The sequence below is a fragment of the Cupressus sempervirens genome, chromosome 2 (genome assembly GCF_028749045.1).
Source record: "Cupressus sempervirens isolate cs-2001-9-10 chromosome 2, ASM2874904v1, whole genome shotgun sequence".
Classification (NCBI taxonomy): Eukaryota; Viridiplantae; Streptophyta; class Pinopsida; order Cupressales; family Cupressaceae; genus Cupressus; species Cupressus sempervirens.
Window position 1 is genome coordinate 127,452,412 of NC_143119.1, and position 18,812 is coordinate 127,471,223.

General features: G+C 36.0%; 1 protein-coding gene across 3 annotated transcripts in view; it reads left to right on the forward strand.

The window, feature by feature from the left end:
• The window catches only part of LOC149571367 (dual specificity protein phosphatase 1B-like), a 173,130-nt gene that overhangs the window by 103,424 nt on the left and 50,894 nt on the right, over positions 1 to 18,812 (forward strand). For all 3 annotated transcript variants that reach the window (XM_089812908.1, XM_089812909.1, XM_089812907.1), the window contains 3 exons: positions 5,839 to 6,042; positions 13,978 to 14,113; positions 15,062 to 15,182. In XM_089812908.1, the coding sequence (XP_089669034.1) occupies positions 5,902 to 6,042; positions 13,978 to 14,113; positions 15,062 to 15,182 (398 nt within the window). In that variant the 5' untranslated portion in view covers positions 5,839 to 5,901. The remainder of the gene's footprint in view (positions 1 to 5,838; positions 6,043 to 13,977; positions 14,114 to 15,061; positions 15,183 to 18,812) is intronic.

An 18,812-nucleotide genomic window follows, 5' to 3' on the forward strand; every position in this document is an offset into this window, starting at 1 on the left:
TACTAATAGTTGCAAGAGGAACCTGATAAATGTGATGCCCACAGATGGAGATGAAAGTTGCAATTGGAATCAAGCATAAAATATTGTAATGCAACATTGTTCACGCATACTGTAGCAGCAAGGAAAAAACGATTACTAATAGCCTACCAAAGATGAATCTTCAGGTCTGCACTTGCTAGTCTTTCACTATTCTTCAAACCCTTTGGTTATTCCTTAACTTCAAGCACAAATAGAAGTCTAGAATGAAGCTCTCCTGAATGCCACATTCAATGGATATTTCACCACCTCAAATGGTTGCAACACTGAAGAATTGATGCTCTTCAGTGGCTAACTGAAATTAGAAACCTTTAGTTTCTTCTCCCAAGTTCATATGAAATGCAATTAACAATAATTGGATGCCTAATGATGAAGCTCTCGCCTCTATTTATTCTTTTCCGTCACCCCTTTTAGAAGGAAATAAAATATTATTTAATTGCACTCTCTAGAAGCTTCCCCCTTTCCAATGCAATAATTAGTTGTACTTCTAGAAAAATGTACTCTCTAGAAGCTTGCCTCTTTCCAATACAATGATTATTTGTGCTTCTAGAAAATTAAATTAATTAAATATAAAGTCATCTTTAGATTTATTTATTTGTTGACTTTAATTTAATTTATTTCTCCATATTTCTCCACTTAGCCTTTGGAGAATGAAAAGCTAAGAACTCCATTGAGGGCCCAAAAGATGGGGAACATTATAGTCTGCCCTCCCTGAAATTACTTGTTCTCAAGCAATCCAGCAACACAATGAACTCCAACCTTCGCCTAGATCCCAAATGAAGTAGTATGTGACATCCCTGTTGACACTAAACCAACTGCAAACTAGCATTGTCAGGACCAACCACATGTCCTACAGCTTAGCACCTAAAACTTGTGCTGATGATGTAGAAGTCAGAATGTCACTAGGAGGCAACTTCGTAGAAGATCTATGAAGCCTCTTCTTCCTTGTATGCACCCACATAATATATATTGGACTAGAATCCTGATCATCACCAACATGCATTGAAAAACATGTAGCTACAGGGGAACCATATGCACTCATGCCAATTGTATCAATGATAGGTGTAACCACATCAAAATATATGGACACAGGAACAACACTAACTGCCGTAACAGAAAATTGAAGCGAATGTGTAGTTGATGAAAATTGATAATCATCAACATGTGCACCATCATGAGAACACACATCAACAACTGCATGGATACTGCTAACCTCCTCATTGGATGGTTCAACTAACACAGAAGTGGCTACTGATATGACAATATCCTTGCATGCTCCTACTCCCACTATTGCTGCATCGCCATCAAATACATGATCCAGGGAACTCATGCCAACAAATGCATTATCTGACTTAACTAGACATGAATTCTCATCACCTTCCACCTCAGTTATGCCCAACTCATGCAGTATCTCATAAGAAATGTTCTAGAAATATGAAGCCACAACTGTGTCATCACATTTCGCTCTTCGAAAAAGTGATATCATGCTCTACTCAAATCTTGGATTCGAAATTAGTTGGGTCATCCGTTTGTGAATTTGATTCATCCCATTTACTTGCACAATCAACTGTTTCATAATACCATGTATCTTAGAATCTTCAACACTTGGCGGAGAAGTATGCCCTCTACAGGTATAATGAATACCAAACCTTTTGTCACCATCCATAACGCTGAAAACCAAGTCATCTAGTTGTGGGTCAAAAGAAAAGTGATGAGTACTCCTCACAATGTAATGCCGATAAAAACTCCCAATCTCAATCAAGTACTTATTATCATCAAACAGGAAATCAGAAGATGGCTCCAATCTTTGACTTTGAACTATTGGTCGAGCAGGATCCTGGGCGACCCTCTCAACAAACCCAACCACAAAATCCCTATTGGGAAGCATTGTAGCCAAGGTCTCTACAATTCTTCTCACCAATCGTCGTATAGCACAAGAGGCCCGAATGAGAGTACCCTTAGATATATTGTATGAAACCTCCCACAAATCCAAGCTCTCAAGCAAATACTCCATGAATGACTCAGTACAGTAGAAATTATATGTGGAAGCATCAATCTGCTCCCCTGCAATCCACAGTTGATCCCTCTGAAAATGTGAAAATGCCAACTATCCAATTCTACCAGCTATATGAAAAAAAGAAATAGTTTCACTTCTAGTAGAAGGAAGCAAATCACCATGAGAGCCAGTTTGCACTGATGCTCTCACCTCCTTTGTGTATACTACACTCATATCCTGGACGAATGTGTTTGCTACATCATCACCTCCCTCATCCTCAACCGTAGAAGCAAACTCACCATCAACCATAATATGTAACTGAATAGGGTCTAAGGTTGTTGTCAACGGTACCCGCTGTAACTCTACGGTAACCTCATCCATCTGTGACTGTGACTCTTGAAGAGCCAACTTAGTATATTGAAGAGAGTCTACAATCACCCCAAGCTCCTGAGTGAGCTTAGCCACCTCCTCCTCTTTCCCTAACAACATCTCATAGCATGTGCTACCCCACTCCAAAAGGTAATCCTTGTCAGCAACTAACTAAGAGTAACTATGCTTCAAGATTCTAACAGCGTCTCGAGGCGCATGAACCTTTTCTAGAGAAAGAGTACTATGAACCTTTGCTCATCAAACATAGGAGCACCCCAACCAGATGTAGCTAATATCTGATGCATAGCATCATAATGCTCAAAAGCTAAAGAAATGTTACTATCTCTCAGCTTCAGCTGACAAGTCACATGATGCCTCTGTAATCCTTGACTCCTATGTAAGCTGCTTGTCTCACTAACTACACTGAGATAGGAAACTGAATTAGAACTTTCCACCACGAGATCGCTCATACGGGTGCTATCTTCCTTGCACCACTCTGTATCCGAGATACAACTACTATGTACCTGAAACAACTCCTCGTTTGAAGAAATGGAAGCTCTCATAGTATCAATCTCCTCGCATGTCTCAGCTTGCAGCTCCATAGTAAGATCCTATAAACATTGATCCTGGGACTCATCCAAAACTTCCTTAGAGTCATCACCCAATATTTGACAAGGGGTGTCATACCCAGTACATCTCATAGCATCGTCAAATGGTTCATCAGATGTGTCCATACTATCTGCATCGACATCTCTTGACAAAGCCTCAACTGCGGATTCCTGACTCTACACACAAGACTCAACGCCAGGCTGCGAATCAGTAATACTAGAGCATAAATCCACATCTACTGACTCCGCTAGAACACCCACATCACCAACATCACAACTAAGTGACTCTATGTGCCTATGTCCCACCTGAGGAAGCAACTGCCTCTTGCATAGTAGCAACACCATGAGATCTCACATACAAATCTCCAATAATAATCTTGTCCTCGAGAGAGCCGAAGGTATTAGTGGTAACAACTGCATCAACTGTCTCTGCACTAATTGTAACATCTCTAGGAGCATTAACCTGTTGAAGCTTGGTGCCGTTAAGTCCATCGTCAACACTTTAGATAGGACTAGCAGGTGCTGTACTAAATATAAGTACATCTGCATTAGGGACTCTTGTCATGGAAAACCCAATCTTCATTTTCTGCAACCTCGATGTTGGCCTTCTAAAGGCGGAAACCATATACGTTGCTGCTCTTTCAATTGTGTCTGGATCCGACAAGCTCTCTGTCAATCTCTGTTGATGAAGCTTAAGTCTTTCCACACTCTCTTGCAAAGCATTCATCTTCGCACTAACTTCATCACTACTCCACTGACTTCTAGAACTGCCAGTCCTCCTATGTCTGTCCATGGCTAGAAAATGCTAGAGTGCTGGTCACTCCAAATGCAACTGCAAATTTGACAATAATTAATATTTTCCTACCTCAGAAGATGGCAAGAAACCGCTCTGATATCATTGTAATAACCCTAACCGGTTATAACTTGTCAAACTCCAAATTCTTCTCTAGTTTGGTTGTTTGACATTTTGTCAAACACTTTGCAAGCAAGCTCTGATACTACTGTAATAACGCCAACTAGTTATAACCTCGTGAAACACCACTCAAATTCAATTGTTTGACATTTTGTCAAATACTTTGCAAGCAACCTCTGATACCACTGTAATATCCCTTGTCAATTTGAAGCTCAACTTGTTGATTTGTAGGTTAAGGAAAATTGTCAAACACTTCCAATACGATCTTTATGCTTGCTGTTTTTGAGTTTTAGACTAATTATGCTTGCTTGAAATGATATCAAAGGGAATCTATAAGCCTGTAATTGATTACTACCATATCTAAGAAAAGAACTAAATGCATATGCAATTCTCTTTTGGCTTTTCAAATGCATATAGATGAATTTTAAATGAAAAATGTGCACTTACAGCCAATTGGTATTTTGTCAAACACTTGTTATGCATACTATTATGTGAATCATGGAAGATATAAATATGCACATTACATCAAATATATAGACCTGCAACTTATCACTCCTTTAGTGATATATTTTCTAATTCAACGCTTAACATAATATTCCAAGGCTCTTGGCTTTGCAACCCCCAAAAAGACCGAGTAGAAATGACATTATAAATCTGATATAAAATGTGCATTTATAGCTACTTATTGACAACCACATTTACAATGCCAAATGACCAATTTAAATGATGCAAATTGATTGTAGAACCCGATATACAAATTGCTCAATGAAGGAGATGAAATTGCAATTATAATCAAGACAAGTACTGTAGTGCAGGTATTCTTCACGTCACTGTTCACGACATTGTAGCAGCCAACAATAGATGTATTCTCCAATTTTAGCACAAATAGAACTCCAGAATGAAGCTCTCTTTAATGCCAAATTCAGTGGATATTTCATGGTTGCAACACTGAAGAATTGACGCTCTCCAATGGCTAACTGAAATAAAAAACCCTTAGTTTCTTTTCCCAAGTTTATATCAAATGCAATTGACAATAATCAGATGGCTAACAATGAAGCTTTCGCCTCTATTTATTCTTTTCCTTCACCCCTTCTAGAAGGAAATAAAATATTATTTAATTGCACTCTCTAGAAGCTTCTCCCTTTCCAATGCAATAAGTAGTTGTACTTCTAGAAAAATGCACTCTCTAGAAGCTTCCCCCTTTCCAAAACAATAATTAGTTGTGCTTTTAGAAAATTAAATTAATTAAATATGAAGTCACCTTTAGATTTATTTATTTGTTGACTTTAATTTAATTTATTTCTTCTTATTTCTCCACTTAGCCTTCGGGGAATGAAAAGCTAAGAACTCCATTGATGGTCTAAAAGATGGGGAACATTACATAGATGAAGCTCTACACATGTTTCTTTTTCTGTGATGTACAAATAAAATTAGTTTTGCTGTTTATTAATATTGGGTAGCAGACATGTTTCTGCCACAGAAACACAAAAAATTTCATTATTTTTTGAGTCGGTTTCTTAGTTTTTCTGGAAACTTATGTGAAATGTGGATCATTTTCAAGTTTTGTAATTTTAAATTCTTCTTTTTTATTCTTGAATTTTTATTTCGTTTTAAATATTCAGTATTTTGCATGGATCATAGAAATGATGAATTCACAATGTGAGATTGGAATTAACAGTATTTGGAGCTTTGCTTAGAATGAGCTTTTCACTCAAATACATCAAGAGTTGTTTGTCTAGCATAATAGGCTGTATGCTTATTCAAGTTAAAAATCATGGCTTAGTCATCAATCTCTTGATAGTCTATTGCTAAACATCTCAATTGCACTTCTAAACTCTTTAATACGAAAGTTTATTAAGATTGGACTTTTTTCTATCTTACTGATAAATATAATGTTGCTATCATTTCTCCATTAGGCAAGGAATAGCAGAGGATCGTCTGTAGACACTTGAACAGGCCAGCAGTGAAGCTGTCTTTCTATGAACCTTTTTGAAGAAACAAGCCCTTGGTCATCAATGGCATCAATTGATGCACACAAGGAGAGAATGGCAAAATTTATAAGGGCACTTTATTTAGCAAAATATGTTAAAAATGACAATATACCATGTGAAATTGAACCTGTAAGTTGGCTGTCACACTCTTTATTTTGGTTCCTCTGTGATAATTCATTCTGGTAACTGTTGAGTTTTGAACATTCAGTTCATGCCAAGTCCTTTATTTGAATCTTAGAAAGAAAATACTTTAGATAAGTCATGGGAAATGCTTATATAGCATTTTCTATTGTCTTTAAACTACAAATCAATAGGTCAGATATCTCATTTTGTCAAATTCATTGAACATCTTTGAATTGACTGATACTTTTATTGTTGTATAAAATATCTCAAGGCCAGTTTTGGGTGTAATAGATGTTGGGTGCACAAACTTCTTTTTCAAAAGTAGTGCCTAAGAGTTTGATATTGAAGGATGTTAGTGCCTAGAGCAGCATTACCCAAGATACCTGAGGTACTTGGGCTGAACCTAGGGTATTGAATGTATAAACTATAGGGTCCTAAGTAGTAAAACTTGGTCACATAGGTTTGGACTCTTAAAACAACCTTTCACCAATACACACTAAGTGGTCTTTGCCATTTACTCAATAACCTTGTAGACTTCTTCCAAATCGCAATTAGGAAAAAACCTGTAGTTACCATGAGCTTTGCCCCCTTACTCTTGATACTTATGCCCTGTACTGGAAACACATCCCCTTCTTAGATACCTGTATGGAGACGTGTTTAAACATCAGGAGACTTAAAATGAAATTTCTTTGCATCTTCTACATATCTTCCAGAAGTATTCCTTGAAAAGCAAGAAAGTTCTAATAGATTTTTTTCAAATATATCTTATAAATTACATTGAATTTTCTAGAAGTAATGATATGTGCTTGAAACATATTAATGTGTGATTTTTTCCCATAAAATTTACAATTTCCTATGACGGTAGAGAATTTCCTTATTAAATCCCAAATAGTTAAGAATATGAAATGAAACATTATAAGGCTTGCATTGAAGTTTTATTAATTGATTGAAGTTATAGCTATCTTCAAGGTTCTACATGCTATGTTTAAAAAAATAGTGGAATTCCCCTTGTAGTTTCTTTGTAATATTTAAGGGATTATAGTTGTAAATATTTTTTTCTATCATGATGTTGATTGTCAAAAATATCAATATAATTTATATTAATCTATTTGAATACTTTAAAACATTAGTTTATTTTCAATTTTTAATATTTAACAATGTTGAATATCGAAACTCTCAATATATCTTAAAGTAATCAATTTGAATACTCTTAAATTATTAGTTTATTTTCAATTTTAAGTATTTTAGTATTTAACAATCTTTAAAGATATCTGTTGTTTCACACACACACAACTGTCTCTTAAGTATTTTTTTTGAAAATACCGCACCAACACCTATCCTCGTCTCTGATACTCGTACTAGTGTTCATCTCTTGGCATCTATGAAAGATATTTTTTGATCTATTTTTGTGGATTTCCAACTTGAAATTTTGATGGTGATCACCTTTGTTAAAGGAGAAAAAGTATATTCATGACAATTCTCTTCCTTTGCGCACATCCCCTTATGAAAACTTTGTGATGTCCCCTTTCAAAGCACTATTAACATATTAAGTGGGTTCCCATAGGATAATGAGTTAGGGTTAGGGAACTGTTTGGGGGTTGATGTCCATTCAGTAGCTAATCCAGCATTAGCAGGTATTGTATTGAGCTTAGTTGGTTGAGATTTATGTTATATCTTTCTTTTGAGGGAATTTAGATAATTTCTCCATTTGTACTATTTTTAGTAAGTTACAGTTTGGACTTTGACTTGGTCACTTGTTAGTATTTCTATTTTGGAAAATTTGGTAAATGCATTTGAAGATGATATTTCAGTAGTTTTTGATCAATAAAAACAGCAAAAGGATGCTGGCCCATGTAACAAACTAGCGTATCAATAGCACATTAATAGCACTAGAAACTTTCAACACATAAACAACAACTCTCCATTTACCTCTATCAAAAACAATATACATGAAGTTCAAAGTATCAACGGAAATGAAAGTAACATGCATCATACGAATATACTTAAAATGTCTACGCCACGCAGGGCGGGTAAAGGTTCTAAAGCCACTCGGGCTTATAATAAAAAACTGTTAAAAACCTTAAGGCAAAAAAGCCCTAACTGCCTTCCAACCGCTTAGACAACAATGTGGAAGTCCACTCTTCCTTCAGTAGAAGACGTCTTTATAGTCTTCCTCAATCTTTGGCTTTGTCCCATATATCTTCTCATGCAGGGTACACAACATCACTAAGCAAGCATGCATCACCTTAATTGCAAATTTGTTAGGGTCTTCAATTCTCCTGTTGAAGCTGCCAACCTCTCTTTTTAGCTCTTGAAGTGTCATTTCCTATTTCTCAATCTTTTCTTTCATCCTTCCTAGCAACCCACTAGGCGTCGAGCCACCAGAATCCTTAGCCGTCTCCTAGAAAGAAACTTGTATGATAGAGGGGATTGGGTTGGGGATATGAATAGGGTTTTTCACTTGGGTATCAGGTGGGGAGGGAAGAGGGGTATTCTTGACATTAGAGGGAGGGGGAAGTCCAAGGACATACTTTAGGAATGACCAATGTCCTTGCTAGATTTAGCAATTGAGTTATCAGAGTTTGACTCTTCACTTTTTTCAAGGCTTGCTTACATTTTTCCTTCGCAAGCCGGTTAGACCTATGTGCCCAAGGGGTTTCAATAACGTCAGCCGACTCCACAATATACACCTCACACTTGCCTTCTTTAGGGGATCTAGTAAATTCACTATTAGGCAGGGAGGAAGATTCCTTCTTGGACCATTTCCTGCTGGGTTGGGATGGGCCAACCTCAAGGGACCTAGGCAGAGTGGTAGCATGAGTAACAATGGGTTCATTGACTGGAGGGCATAACACACAGAAGTTATACAACCTAAACACTAACCCTTGATGCAAAATAACATTGTCCTTTCCCTTATGGTTGGCCTCAATATTGCTTTCAATAGAATGCAATAGGTAAAAGGGAATGGAAATTAAGATTTTATGATGCACGTGGTTCAGAAAAGGCAGATGGTAGAAATAGTAAACAGTAAACTTACCTTCCAAGGTGAGGTATTTCATAACAATGTGATAGACATCCTTCCAGACGCCTAGGAGGTCCTCTCTGTTGAACCCACCTTGTTTCTTCACTAGTTCCTCTGGGGGGTTGAAGAATTATTTTAGGGCTTCATATTTGGAAGTCATACTGGTCTTTTTCTATTTTCTCCCCCCATGGCCAAGCTCGTGGCCTTGAGATAACCTTTTCGTTCACCTCAAAGGTTAGGCCTCTCACCGTAACTTTCCTATCATTCCAAGAAGCTAGAAATTGCTTTGAAATACTCTCATTGTAGCCTTCGGTCATGCATTTCATGAACTACAACAAACCTCCTTCCTCACACACAAACATAGTCTTTGCATTGTTTTTGAACGCCATGTCAATCCTGTTAGGCTCAATGTGGAGCTTATTACCACCCATGGTTTCCAGCTTGAAAGACTTGGTAAAATGTAGAGAATACTTTTTTTCCAGCAAGACAAGAATGAAATTTGAAGGATCCATATTTTTGTGGCCGAAAACTTCCTTTTTGTTGTCATAATGATAGTGATAGAAGTACTGGCTGATTAGGAAATCCGCTTGTCCATACATGTGCGAAGCCTTGGTTTCCCATAAAATTTTCTTATTCAACTTGCCTTTAAAATCAATTTTATTTAAGGCCGCATTGGAAATATAATTTTCCAAGATCTTACCATAATGATGAAAAATCATTAAAAGTTTGTGCCTAAGCTCCTTTGAATTGAGCCCATAAATGCCTTTCCAAGTCATAATTTAATTGTGTCTAGTGTCTTTTCGGAAAATGAAATAATTCCAAATAAGAAAAGGGTAACCCTTAGCCCCCTAGCCCTCTACCATGCAGCCAACCAAGCGGTGTTAACCATGGTTACTAAATCTTGTGCGCTCCTCACTACTGATTAGGTTCCTCGTCTCTTGTGGAAGTAGATTAACCTTTCTCTAGCATCTTAACCCTTCCATGAAGTCCACAACATCATTTCCCTCCCTGTATATGTGCTCGCTTTTGATGTTATGGAATCTAGCCAGCTGCATCACAACATCATTAAGGAATGTACTAGCTCTCCATCCAGCACTGACCTTCCATTGGATGGCCTGAGTAATGACTTTAGAGTCACCCTCAACTTCAATTTTAGGTATCCTTAAGGCCAAAGCAAAATTAAGATCCCAAAGGAGTGCCATTCCTTCAACCTGGTTCACCATATGATCTCTCAGAGGTCCCGCATAGGCAGCCAAGCATTTACCTTCATAGTCCCTGATTATGCCTGCACTCGTTTGATTGTCTCCTCTAGCAGCCCCATCAAAGTTTAGTTTACACCATCCAATCAAAGGTGTTTCCCAATTAGCATTAGCTCTAGCCACTTTTTAAGAATTGTGAATTTTGCTAAACCCCTGGAAAAGGTTCCATTCTCTCACAATATCAATATCCACATGGGACGGGGGTGAGTCTAGACTTTTCCAAATACTGGTATTCATGTTCTCTAATAGCATCCAAAGACCCAATAGTAAGGTAACTTGAGGGGTATTCTTCTCCTTGAAAATCTTGTTATTTCTCTCCTTCTAGATACACTTGTAGATGTGAGGGGGAATTAATTTCCATAGCATACGGATGAGGGGGTGTTTAGAGGTACAATCCCAGTTAACAAATTGTTTAATATCCACATCCATAGACCAACAAAGTATCATTTTATTGAGAACTTGATGCCATATAAAAGTAGCAACCTCACAGGAACAAAGAGATGATTAATGTGTTCTTGTTCTTTCTTGCACATGACACATCTATTGGCTAAGCTAAACCCTTTTTTAACAAGGTTATCCTAAGTGAGGACCTTCCTATGCAGTAGGGTCCACTAGAAAAAGTTTATTTTGGGGGCGAGGTGCTTATCCCAAATTTTGCCTCATTCAAGACTAGCAATAGGTAAAGCTAGACTGAGGTTATAGGCCATCTTAGTGGAAAAGTCTCGAGAGGCCGTAGAGCCCCAGAGAATTCTGTCCTCAATGTCAGTCTGAGGTATTCTTGTGTGCTTTAGATTGTTATTCGATTCCTAAGTGATGACATGCAACCTTTGGTTGTTTGTCGAAAATTGATTCAGGTTAATCCACATTCCATTACTAATGTACCCCTCTACTTTGTCACCTAGCCTTTGAGTTAGAATATTACTCAAATTAAGATGCTTAACAGTCTCCAGTTGGAGAGTAGTATTCCAGTTATCCTTCCAGAATATAATTTTATGGCCATTTCCAAGTTGCCATTTAAGGCCTTTATGAATTAGAGTTTTACATTTAGTGATATTGTTCCAAATTTTGGAACCCTAAGGAAGATTCCCATATTTGAATTTATCCTTGAAACTTCCCTCTTGCATATACTTGACTCTCATAATGTTGCTCCAATCCTCATCTTCTAGCATTAGTTTTGAAGCCATTTTATAGTTGAGAGCTTTATTAATGTTCCTGACTTTCCTTAATCCAGGGCCACCATACTTCTTAGGGGTGCGAATTGTCTCCCAGTTAACAAGTGAGTCTTTTTTTCTCCTCAGTTCCAAACCATAAGAAATTGGGCTGGATCATTTCTAGTTTGTCAGCCATCATGCCAGAGATCTTAAAAATGGACAGAAAGTAGACCGGTATGCCTTGTAGAGTAGATTTTGAAAGCTGAAGTTTAAGATCGACATGGAGTTATTGACAAGTATAATCCTTAAGCCAATAATAATTATCACAAATACCATATATGTCTACAACTTCATCAATCTATCCCTTAGCAATCATAGTTTTGTATATTAGTCCCCGTCCTTGAGTCTTACATGTCATAGAGGATTGGGTACACCAATATTCTCTTATTATTATTTGATATTATTAATTATTTTTATTATATTTATCATTCCAACAATATATTAATAATATATTATTATATCATATTTTTTTTTTTTTTTTTTTTTAATGCGCCTGGTAAACTTTTTAACGTGACCGGTAGCGCTGGCGCGACACGCCCACCGGTACCACCAACGCTTTGACCTGGAGCTATGAACCAGTGAGGCCACAAACGGGGGACCTCATCCCCATGAGATTTGAACCTGGATGGCAAGGATAACAACGCAACAACTTAACCATCACAACATGCCACTATTGGCTCATATTATTATATCATATTAGTATTAATATTTTATTACTATTTTTTTTGATAGGTAATGAGCCAAAGCCTAAATTAATTATTATTTGTTGAGATTAATTATTATTATGTATTGATCTCGAGTACACTTGAACTCAAGACCTACCAGATGAAATGTTCACAAGTCACCGTTGTGTTGTAGGCTCGTGCCTTTATTTTTATATGTTTTGGTCATTATTGTTTTATTTATTTATTTACACTTTGTATATCGATTTTTATTTATAATTAAAATTTTTATACGATAGAGTATAATACAACTTCTTTTATAGCACTCTTGCAATTTTGTCTCTTAGACTGTACAAAATTGATGTCGACAAAATAAGGATATCTCTAGTGGGCTTCAAACATAGGGATGTGACACAAATGGGCCAAGGCCCTAAGTGCCCGCCATGATAACCCATTGTAGAGTGTTAATCAAGTGATAACTAAATAAAATGAATGGGGTTGGGATAACACATTAATCAAGATAATTATGTTTCCTCACCCATGGCCTTGAATGCTTGTACAAATTAAGGATGGGTTGGAGAAGGCTTGGGTGTCCATGTGGGTTGATCTGGCAAATCGACTTCCTTGTCCTCATGAAAGATTATTAGCTCTACATGAGTTCTCACATAGGGATTTGAGTCTAGACAGACTTTTAGGGGAACCTAGGACAATGGTGAGCTATGCGATGACACTCATATATGTGTTTTAGTATCCTCTTCATTCAGCCTTGTGGTTCACCTCTAGTATGCCATGTCGTCTCCTTGTTGGTATTCCTTTATAAGTTGTTTTGTTGGTTCCAAAGCAGTTTCTTGTATCATGCTTGTTGCCTTGTCTTGTGTTTTCTTGTGTGGTGTGAGGCGTTGTGTTTATCTCCTAGCATGGAGGGGTGGGCCTTAGGATTTCACATGGTTGGGTGGTCATGCTCTTTCTTTATTGAGATTTGAATATTTGTCCTTGATCTTGCTATTTGACTTTGCTTCTTCACTGCAAATTCTTATTGTACTTATTATATCATGCTATGAATGACTTAGAAAATGTATTGATTTTGTATTGTACACTCCTTGAGGAGATGTATTTAAATATTACCGTAAATATTTATTAATGATTCATTGTATCTTAATACTTAGCGTTAGATAGACCGACTATTATTATGTATCTATATCTTATCTTTCTATGGATTATGAACATTTGGATTTGAGGTTTAAAATGAATACAATTTATGATAATAATCTTGTGCATTTTCTCATGATTGTTTATTTGATTTAATCATGAAATAAATGTTTTTAGTAGTGACGTCAGGGAATCTAAGAGGATGTAATCTAATGTTTGGTGTTTATTACTTATGCTTGTAAGTAATGTAACATATCATTCACCATTATGTGTTGTTGCAATCATAATGTTAAGTGAAGTTGTTATTGTTGTTTCAATTGTGTTTTTGTGTTCATTGGTAGCTACAAATTTATATGTGATCCTCTCATCTTCTCAAGTTCCCTAACGGGGTGTTACAAAAAACTATGTCTACATTGCTGAATCAAAAAATGATAAGCTATTTTATTCTGAACCATGGAAACTTCATATCTTAGATTTTCATATTTTCTTAAAACATTTGAACATGATAAAGGAGCATATTGATTGTGTTTTGATTTTTAAGGTTGTCTGTGATTTGTTAAAAAGGTCCAAGGGAAGTGTATATTTTATCTAAGCTTCCCATTAACACATACCCTATAAACAAGTGGCTTTTTTTTCAGGGTCTTTTTCTTGGTTCTGTTGGAGCAGCTCAAAATAAATCAATTTTAAAGAGTTTGAATGTTACTCATGTTCTATTAGTGGCTAATGCTTTGGAACCTGCATATCCAAATGATTTCAAATACATGAAAGTTGAAGGTCAGTAATTTGACTAGCGTTGGTTTCATTTTGGTAATAAGACTCACTCATTTGTATTATCTTCAGATTTGCTTGGCATATGCTTAGGTGTTTTCTCTGAAATTCATTATAATATATTGAAATATCTCTCCTGTACTTGTAACATTTGTTAAATATGCATATTTATTTTAATGAATCTATTTATGTCTCTACAGCAATGTGACCATTCTAGGATGAATGATTCAATATTAATTCAGTTGATTCCTCAAAAATGATATTACATAATGATGCGTTGCAGAAACAATCAAATTTATAGAAATCAATATATTTCTCTAACTATAAATATTAATAGACTTTGAAGCTACCTTGTTCTAGAAGCTAAAATTTTCTTAACTGATAAGCATATTTACCTGGAGATGTTGGGATATGGGATTGAGAATTGGGTGCCATTAAAATTCAGATATTTAAGTTAATAAGGTTATGGCTATATTATATGTAAATTTAGTCACCAAAAATTGTGGGTATGGAGATGGAGATGGAGACATCGTATTTGTTCATATATTGGAGTCTTGGTAATCATGCTTTAATGCATAATTTGCAGTGTCTGTTTTTTGCACTTACATTCCATTTGTTTAATGTTTTCATAATCTCACAAACTAACATTATTGTGATTTTCTCCCTGTTTATTTAATTTTCACCCACAATTAGAACTTTACTTTACTGAAGATAAATATATTCTTGTTAGGAACTTAAGTTGATTTTTACATGTCCTGTTCTACTTTGTATTTTTTGCATTTCATATACGGTGGACATTTTTGTGAAAATTGGGAATGTTGGACTCTTTCTTGTTACTTGAATAATAGATTAGAATGTTCTGATGATTTCTACACAGACTGTAGAAACCCCACCTTGTTTTGAAATTGCTATTTTCACGAAAATCTAACAGAAAAAAGGCTTCATTCTCTTCAGTGTTTGACAGCGTGGATACAGATCTAGAGAAATATTTTGAGGAGTGTTTCACTTTCATTGATGAGGCTAAGCAGGAGGGAGGTGGTGTTTTGGTGCATTGCTTTGCAGGAAGATCAAGAAGGTATCTTTTCGCTTTTGAGTTCATTATAGCAAAAGTTTCATGGGTCCACTTTGGTCTTCATGAACAATACTATACATCATTATTACTTTATTTCTTCGTTTGACATTAGTGAGGAAACTCATTGGCAATGCAAAAAATATTGATATCTTGTTTTGAAAGGATTACTATGATATATGATTTAGCATTTGATAAATGATATTTCATTTTCAAAAATTTCATATTTATTGAGAATTTAGAGTCTCGCTTATTTTATGGAATTTTGTACATTCTGCCAAATATCCAATTAGACCTGTAATAATTGTATCTATTATCGATTCTTCCTCCTTCCTTGAAATCCATAAACCTATGTCATACTCATAAGTTGTTTCTTGTTTTTTATGGAAGAGTGAATCTGATCTCCAAAGCAGGGTCACTAAATATGTGATGAACCCTGCTGGTTCAACCTCTATCCAAACTACATGTGTTTTTGGTTTGTTTTTGCAAAGTTTTGTATATTTTTTGTATTTTGAGAATATATATATATTTTTGTAAATTTGAAAATAATAGACAATACATGAAATGAAATCTGAACTATTATTAATTCACGAGAAGAAAATGCTCTTATTCATTATTGATAGTTGTAATGCATAACATTTTGCAATTATTAAAAACTGGAATGGATTTGCAGCTTGAATGAGGAATTTGTGTTAGATCGCACCACCTGGAGAATAACCTTAAACTCTTCCCAAACTGGATACAACAATCTGCAATTACTGGTGTCAATTAAAGAATGGAAATGGATCCCCAAATCCAAGGCAATGTGGCCTAGAAGCTAGACCCCAATGCTGTTGTGACTCACATGAGCCCTAGGAGGGAATGACAGCCTTGTATGCATTGAAATCAGACAAGACAATGCTGCAAATTGCAGCTACAGGTCGTCCATGGTTAGAAGCTGCAACCATTACTTTATTGAATGCTCAAACCCTCTAGAAAGTCCTTGATTTGTGACCAATTAGCACAATCTGTACTTCTGTCTGCCCACAGTCCAGCAATAATTCAATTAGTTTTCCCTAGCCTGAAAATTGCACATACACTCAGAATTATTGTCCTCCAATTCTGTAATTAACTGAAACGCTAGGTTCAATAGCTCAATTCCAAAGAACAACCATTGTAAAACAATTTGTCAAATGCATAATAAGATCGATTTCATCACTTGGGGTTTTATAATTCCTCAATAAAGTGTCATTCACGAGGCTTCAAAGTCTCTTTAATTACTTAGAAATTTGCTTTTGATATTGACTTAAGATAAGAAGAGGTAATGGTGCCCAAATAAAATTATCATTTAAAGTAATTTAATGAAGTATCTTGGCCCCATTCATTAAATAACTTTATATTTAACCTTTTAATAATTAATTGAGTAGCTACAAGTCAGCTGAGCCAGTACACTTTATTAATAATTAAATAACACTAACTCGTGTAATTTAAGACCATTTCACTAAGCAACTAAAAAACAAGACTACTGCACGTACCATGTGTCCAGTTGCCCTGCCAAAAATAGCAAGTCTGCAGAATGACTTACTACAAATAGTAAGTCCCTGAGTATCTACTGAAGCCAAAGTGTCAGGGCTCAACATTACAAACATAACTTGTTCAGGGGCCCTACCATAATTAGAAATCCCGACTCTCCTGAAATAGTCACTATGAATATAAGGCTGCCAAACTGAACCAAATGAGGAGCAATCCTGAAGTCTTTTGACCTCCAGAACAGAAATAGGCCTCTTGCAGTGCCAACTGGGAGCCTCTAACCATCAGACTTAGCCTGCGAGGGCCAAAAGCTAAACCAATCAGAAGCTATGTCATCCCAAAATGAGGACATTACAGTCCACCCTCGCTGAAATTGTTTGTCCCCAAGCAATCTTAGAAGAAAAATAAGACACAAGTCCACCCAGTTACTAAAGGTAGAGATGTGTATGTCTTGCTGATGCCAACCAGCTCTTGGCTATAATTCAATTAATTTTACAAAGGTTTCTGTTTTACTGAAAATTGTCCAATGAGAACCTTAGTATTATAGCTCGTTTGAACTGCTATGAGAAGTTTTAAATCTTGGGCACATAAAACAGGGACCTTGTGTGTCAAAATATCATTATTTTAATGAAAATGTCCTTTTCGGAGCAACAAGGGAGTTTAAATTAATAAAATAACGTAAAGTTGTTTTTGGACGGAAAATGAAACAAAAGAAATAAAAAAAAGTTTCTCTCAACATTGGAGGAGGTTATAAAAGGAGGTAAAGGGGAAAGAGATTCATTTCTATACAACTTCTTCTGGAGAGTTTTGGTGTTTGTTTACAGGAAAATAGAGGGCGAAAAACCTTGGAATTTCTCGGTTGCTTGGACGGAAACCCAAATTCACCTTTGGTGTGTATTCATCCAACATTCCCATTGTGCTTCATTATCAAAATTTTTGGAGGTTTCAACTGGGAATCTCTCTAAAGGGTTTCATAGACAAATTTATGAAGTCTGCAGGGAAGACAAATTCTTCATGCTTACTTATATCTCCTAGGGCATTGCCTATATTGTTCCAGGTGTCTTTGCATATGAATTCACATAGTTGGGCAATGGAGATTGATATCTAATACACAGGTCTAAAGTGCTAGGTGAATTTATTTTGCAATTGCAGGCAAATACTGACACCGTTTTTGTTGTGTTATTGTAATTTGGAGTTGTATGCCAAATGAAGAACTGTTGACGAGTCTATTTGCTGTTGCAATCTGAAATGGTTGGATTAGTGCATCACAATTCTTATATATCAAGAAGCTATTTATACTGAAATTCTTTGTTTCAGCTATTATAATTTCTCAGTTCTTTATTTCTGCTATTCACTAAGGTGAGAGCATTATATGTGCATCATTCTGGTTTTCTAAGTTGTATGCAGCAGTGCAGAATGTTTAAATTTCAGATATCCTGTCTTATGGTACGCTTGAAGATTGTTCGTCACAATGTCTCCTTGATTATATGAAAGACAAATTATATGAAGGGGAGAATATTTTGAAGGCATTAAACAAATCATATAGATAATTATATTCAGACCATACATATTCAATTGAACTCCAAGTGTTTGACAAAATTTCAAACATCCAAGATTGAGAAAATAGGGAAAAATTATCTGGGGTTCTTACAATAGTATCAAAACTTTGATACTACCAGCCTGAGGGCAGAAATCAGTTTGCTTCAGCTGCATATGGAGAGAATTAAGGATGGTAGATTGTTACCTACTTTCCTTCTCACTTCACCAGAAAAGGAAAAGGTGCCCAACTTAGAGAAAATGAAAAAGGATCCTACCAAGCTAAGAGAAACACAACAGAGCAATTGGAAATCGCAGTGTTCAAATGATGTACATTTAAGGAAAACTAGGCATTCTAATGTTTCGTCCCCATCAATAAGTAAGAGGTATCATGCCAAGGATACCAATGATGCAATTAGGAGCAGCTACTATAAGTATTGCACTCTTCCTATGGAGATACATGACCTTTCTTTTAGATAATTTATGTGCATACCTGGTGAGGATGATTATGGTTTGGTATCTACAAGCCTATTTATATCTAAGTAATTATTTTTTTATTCAGTACTTTTGGATAAAATTACCTATTTTAAG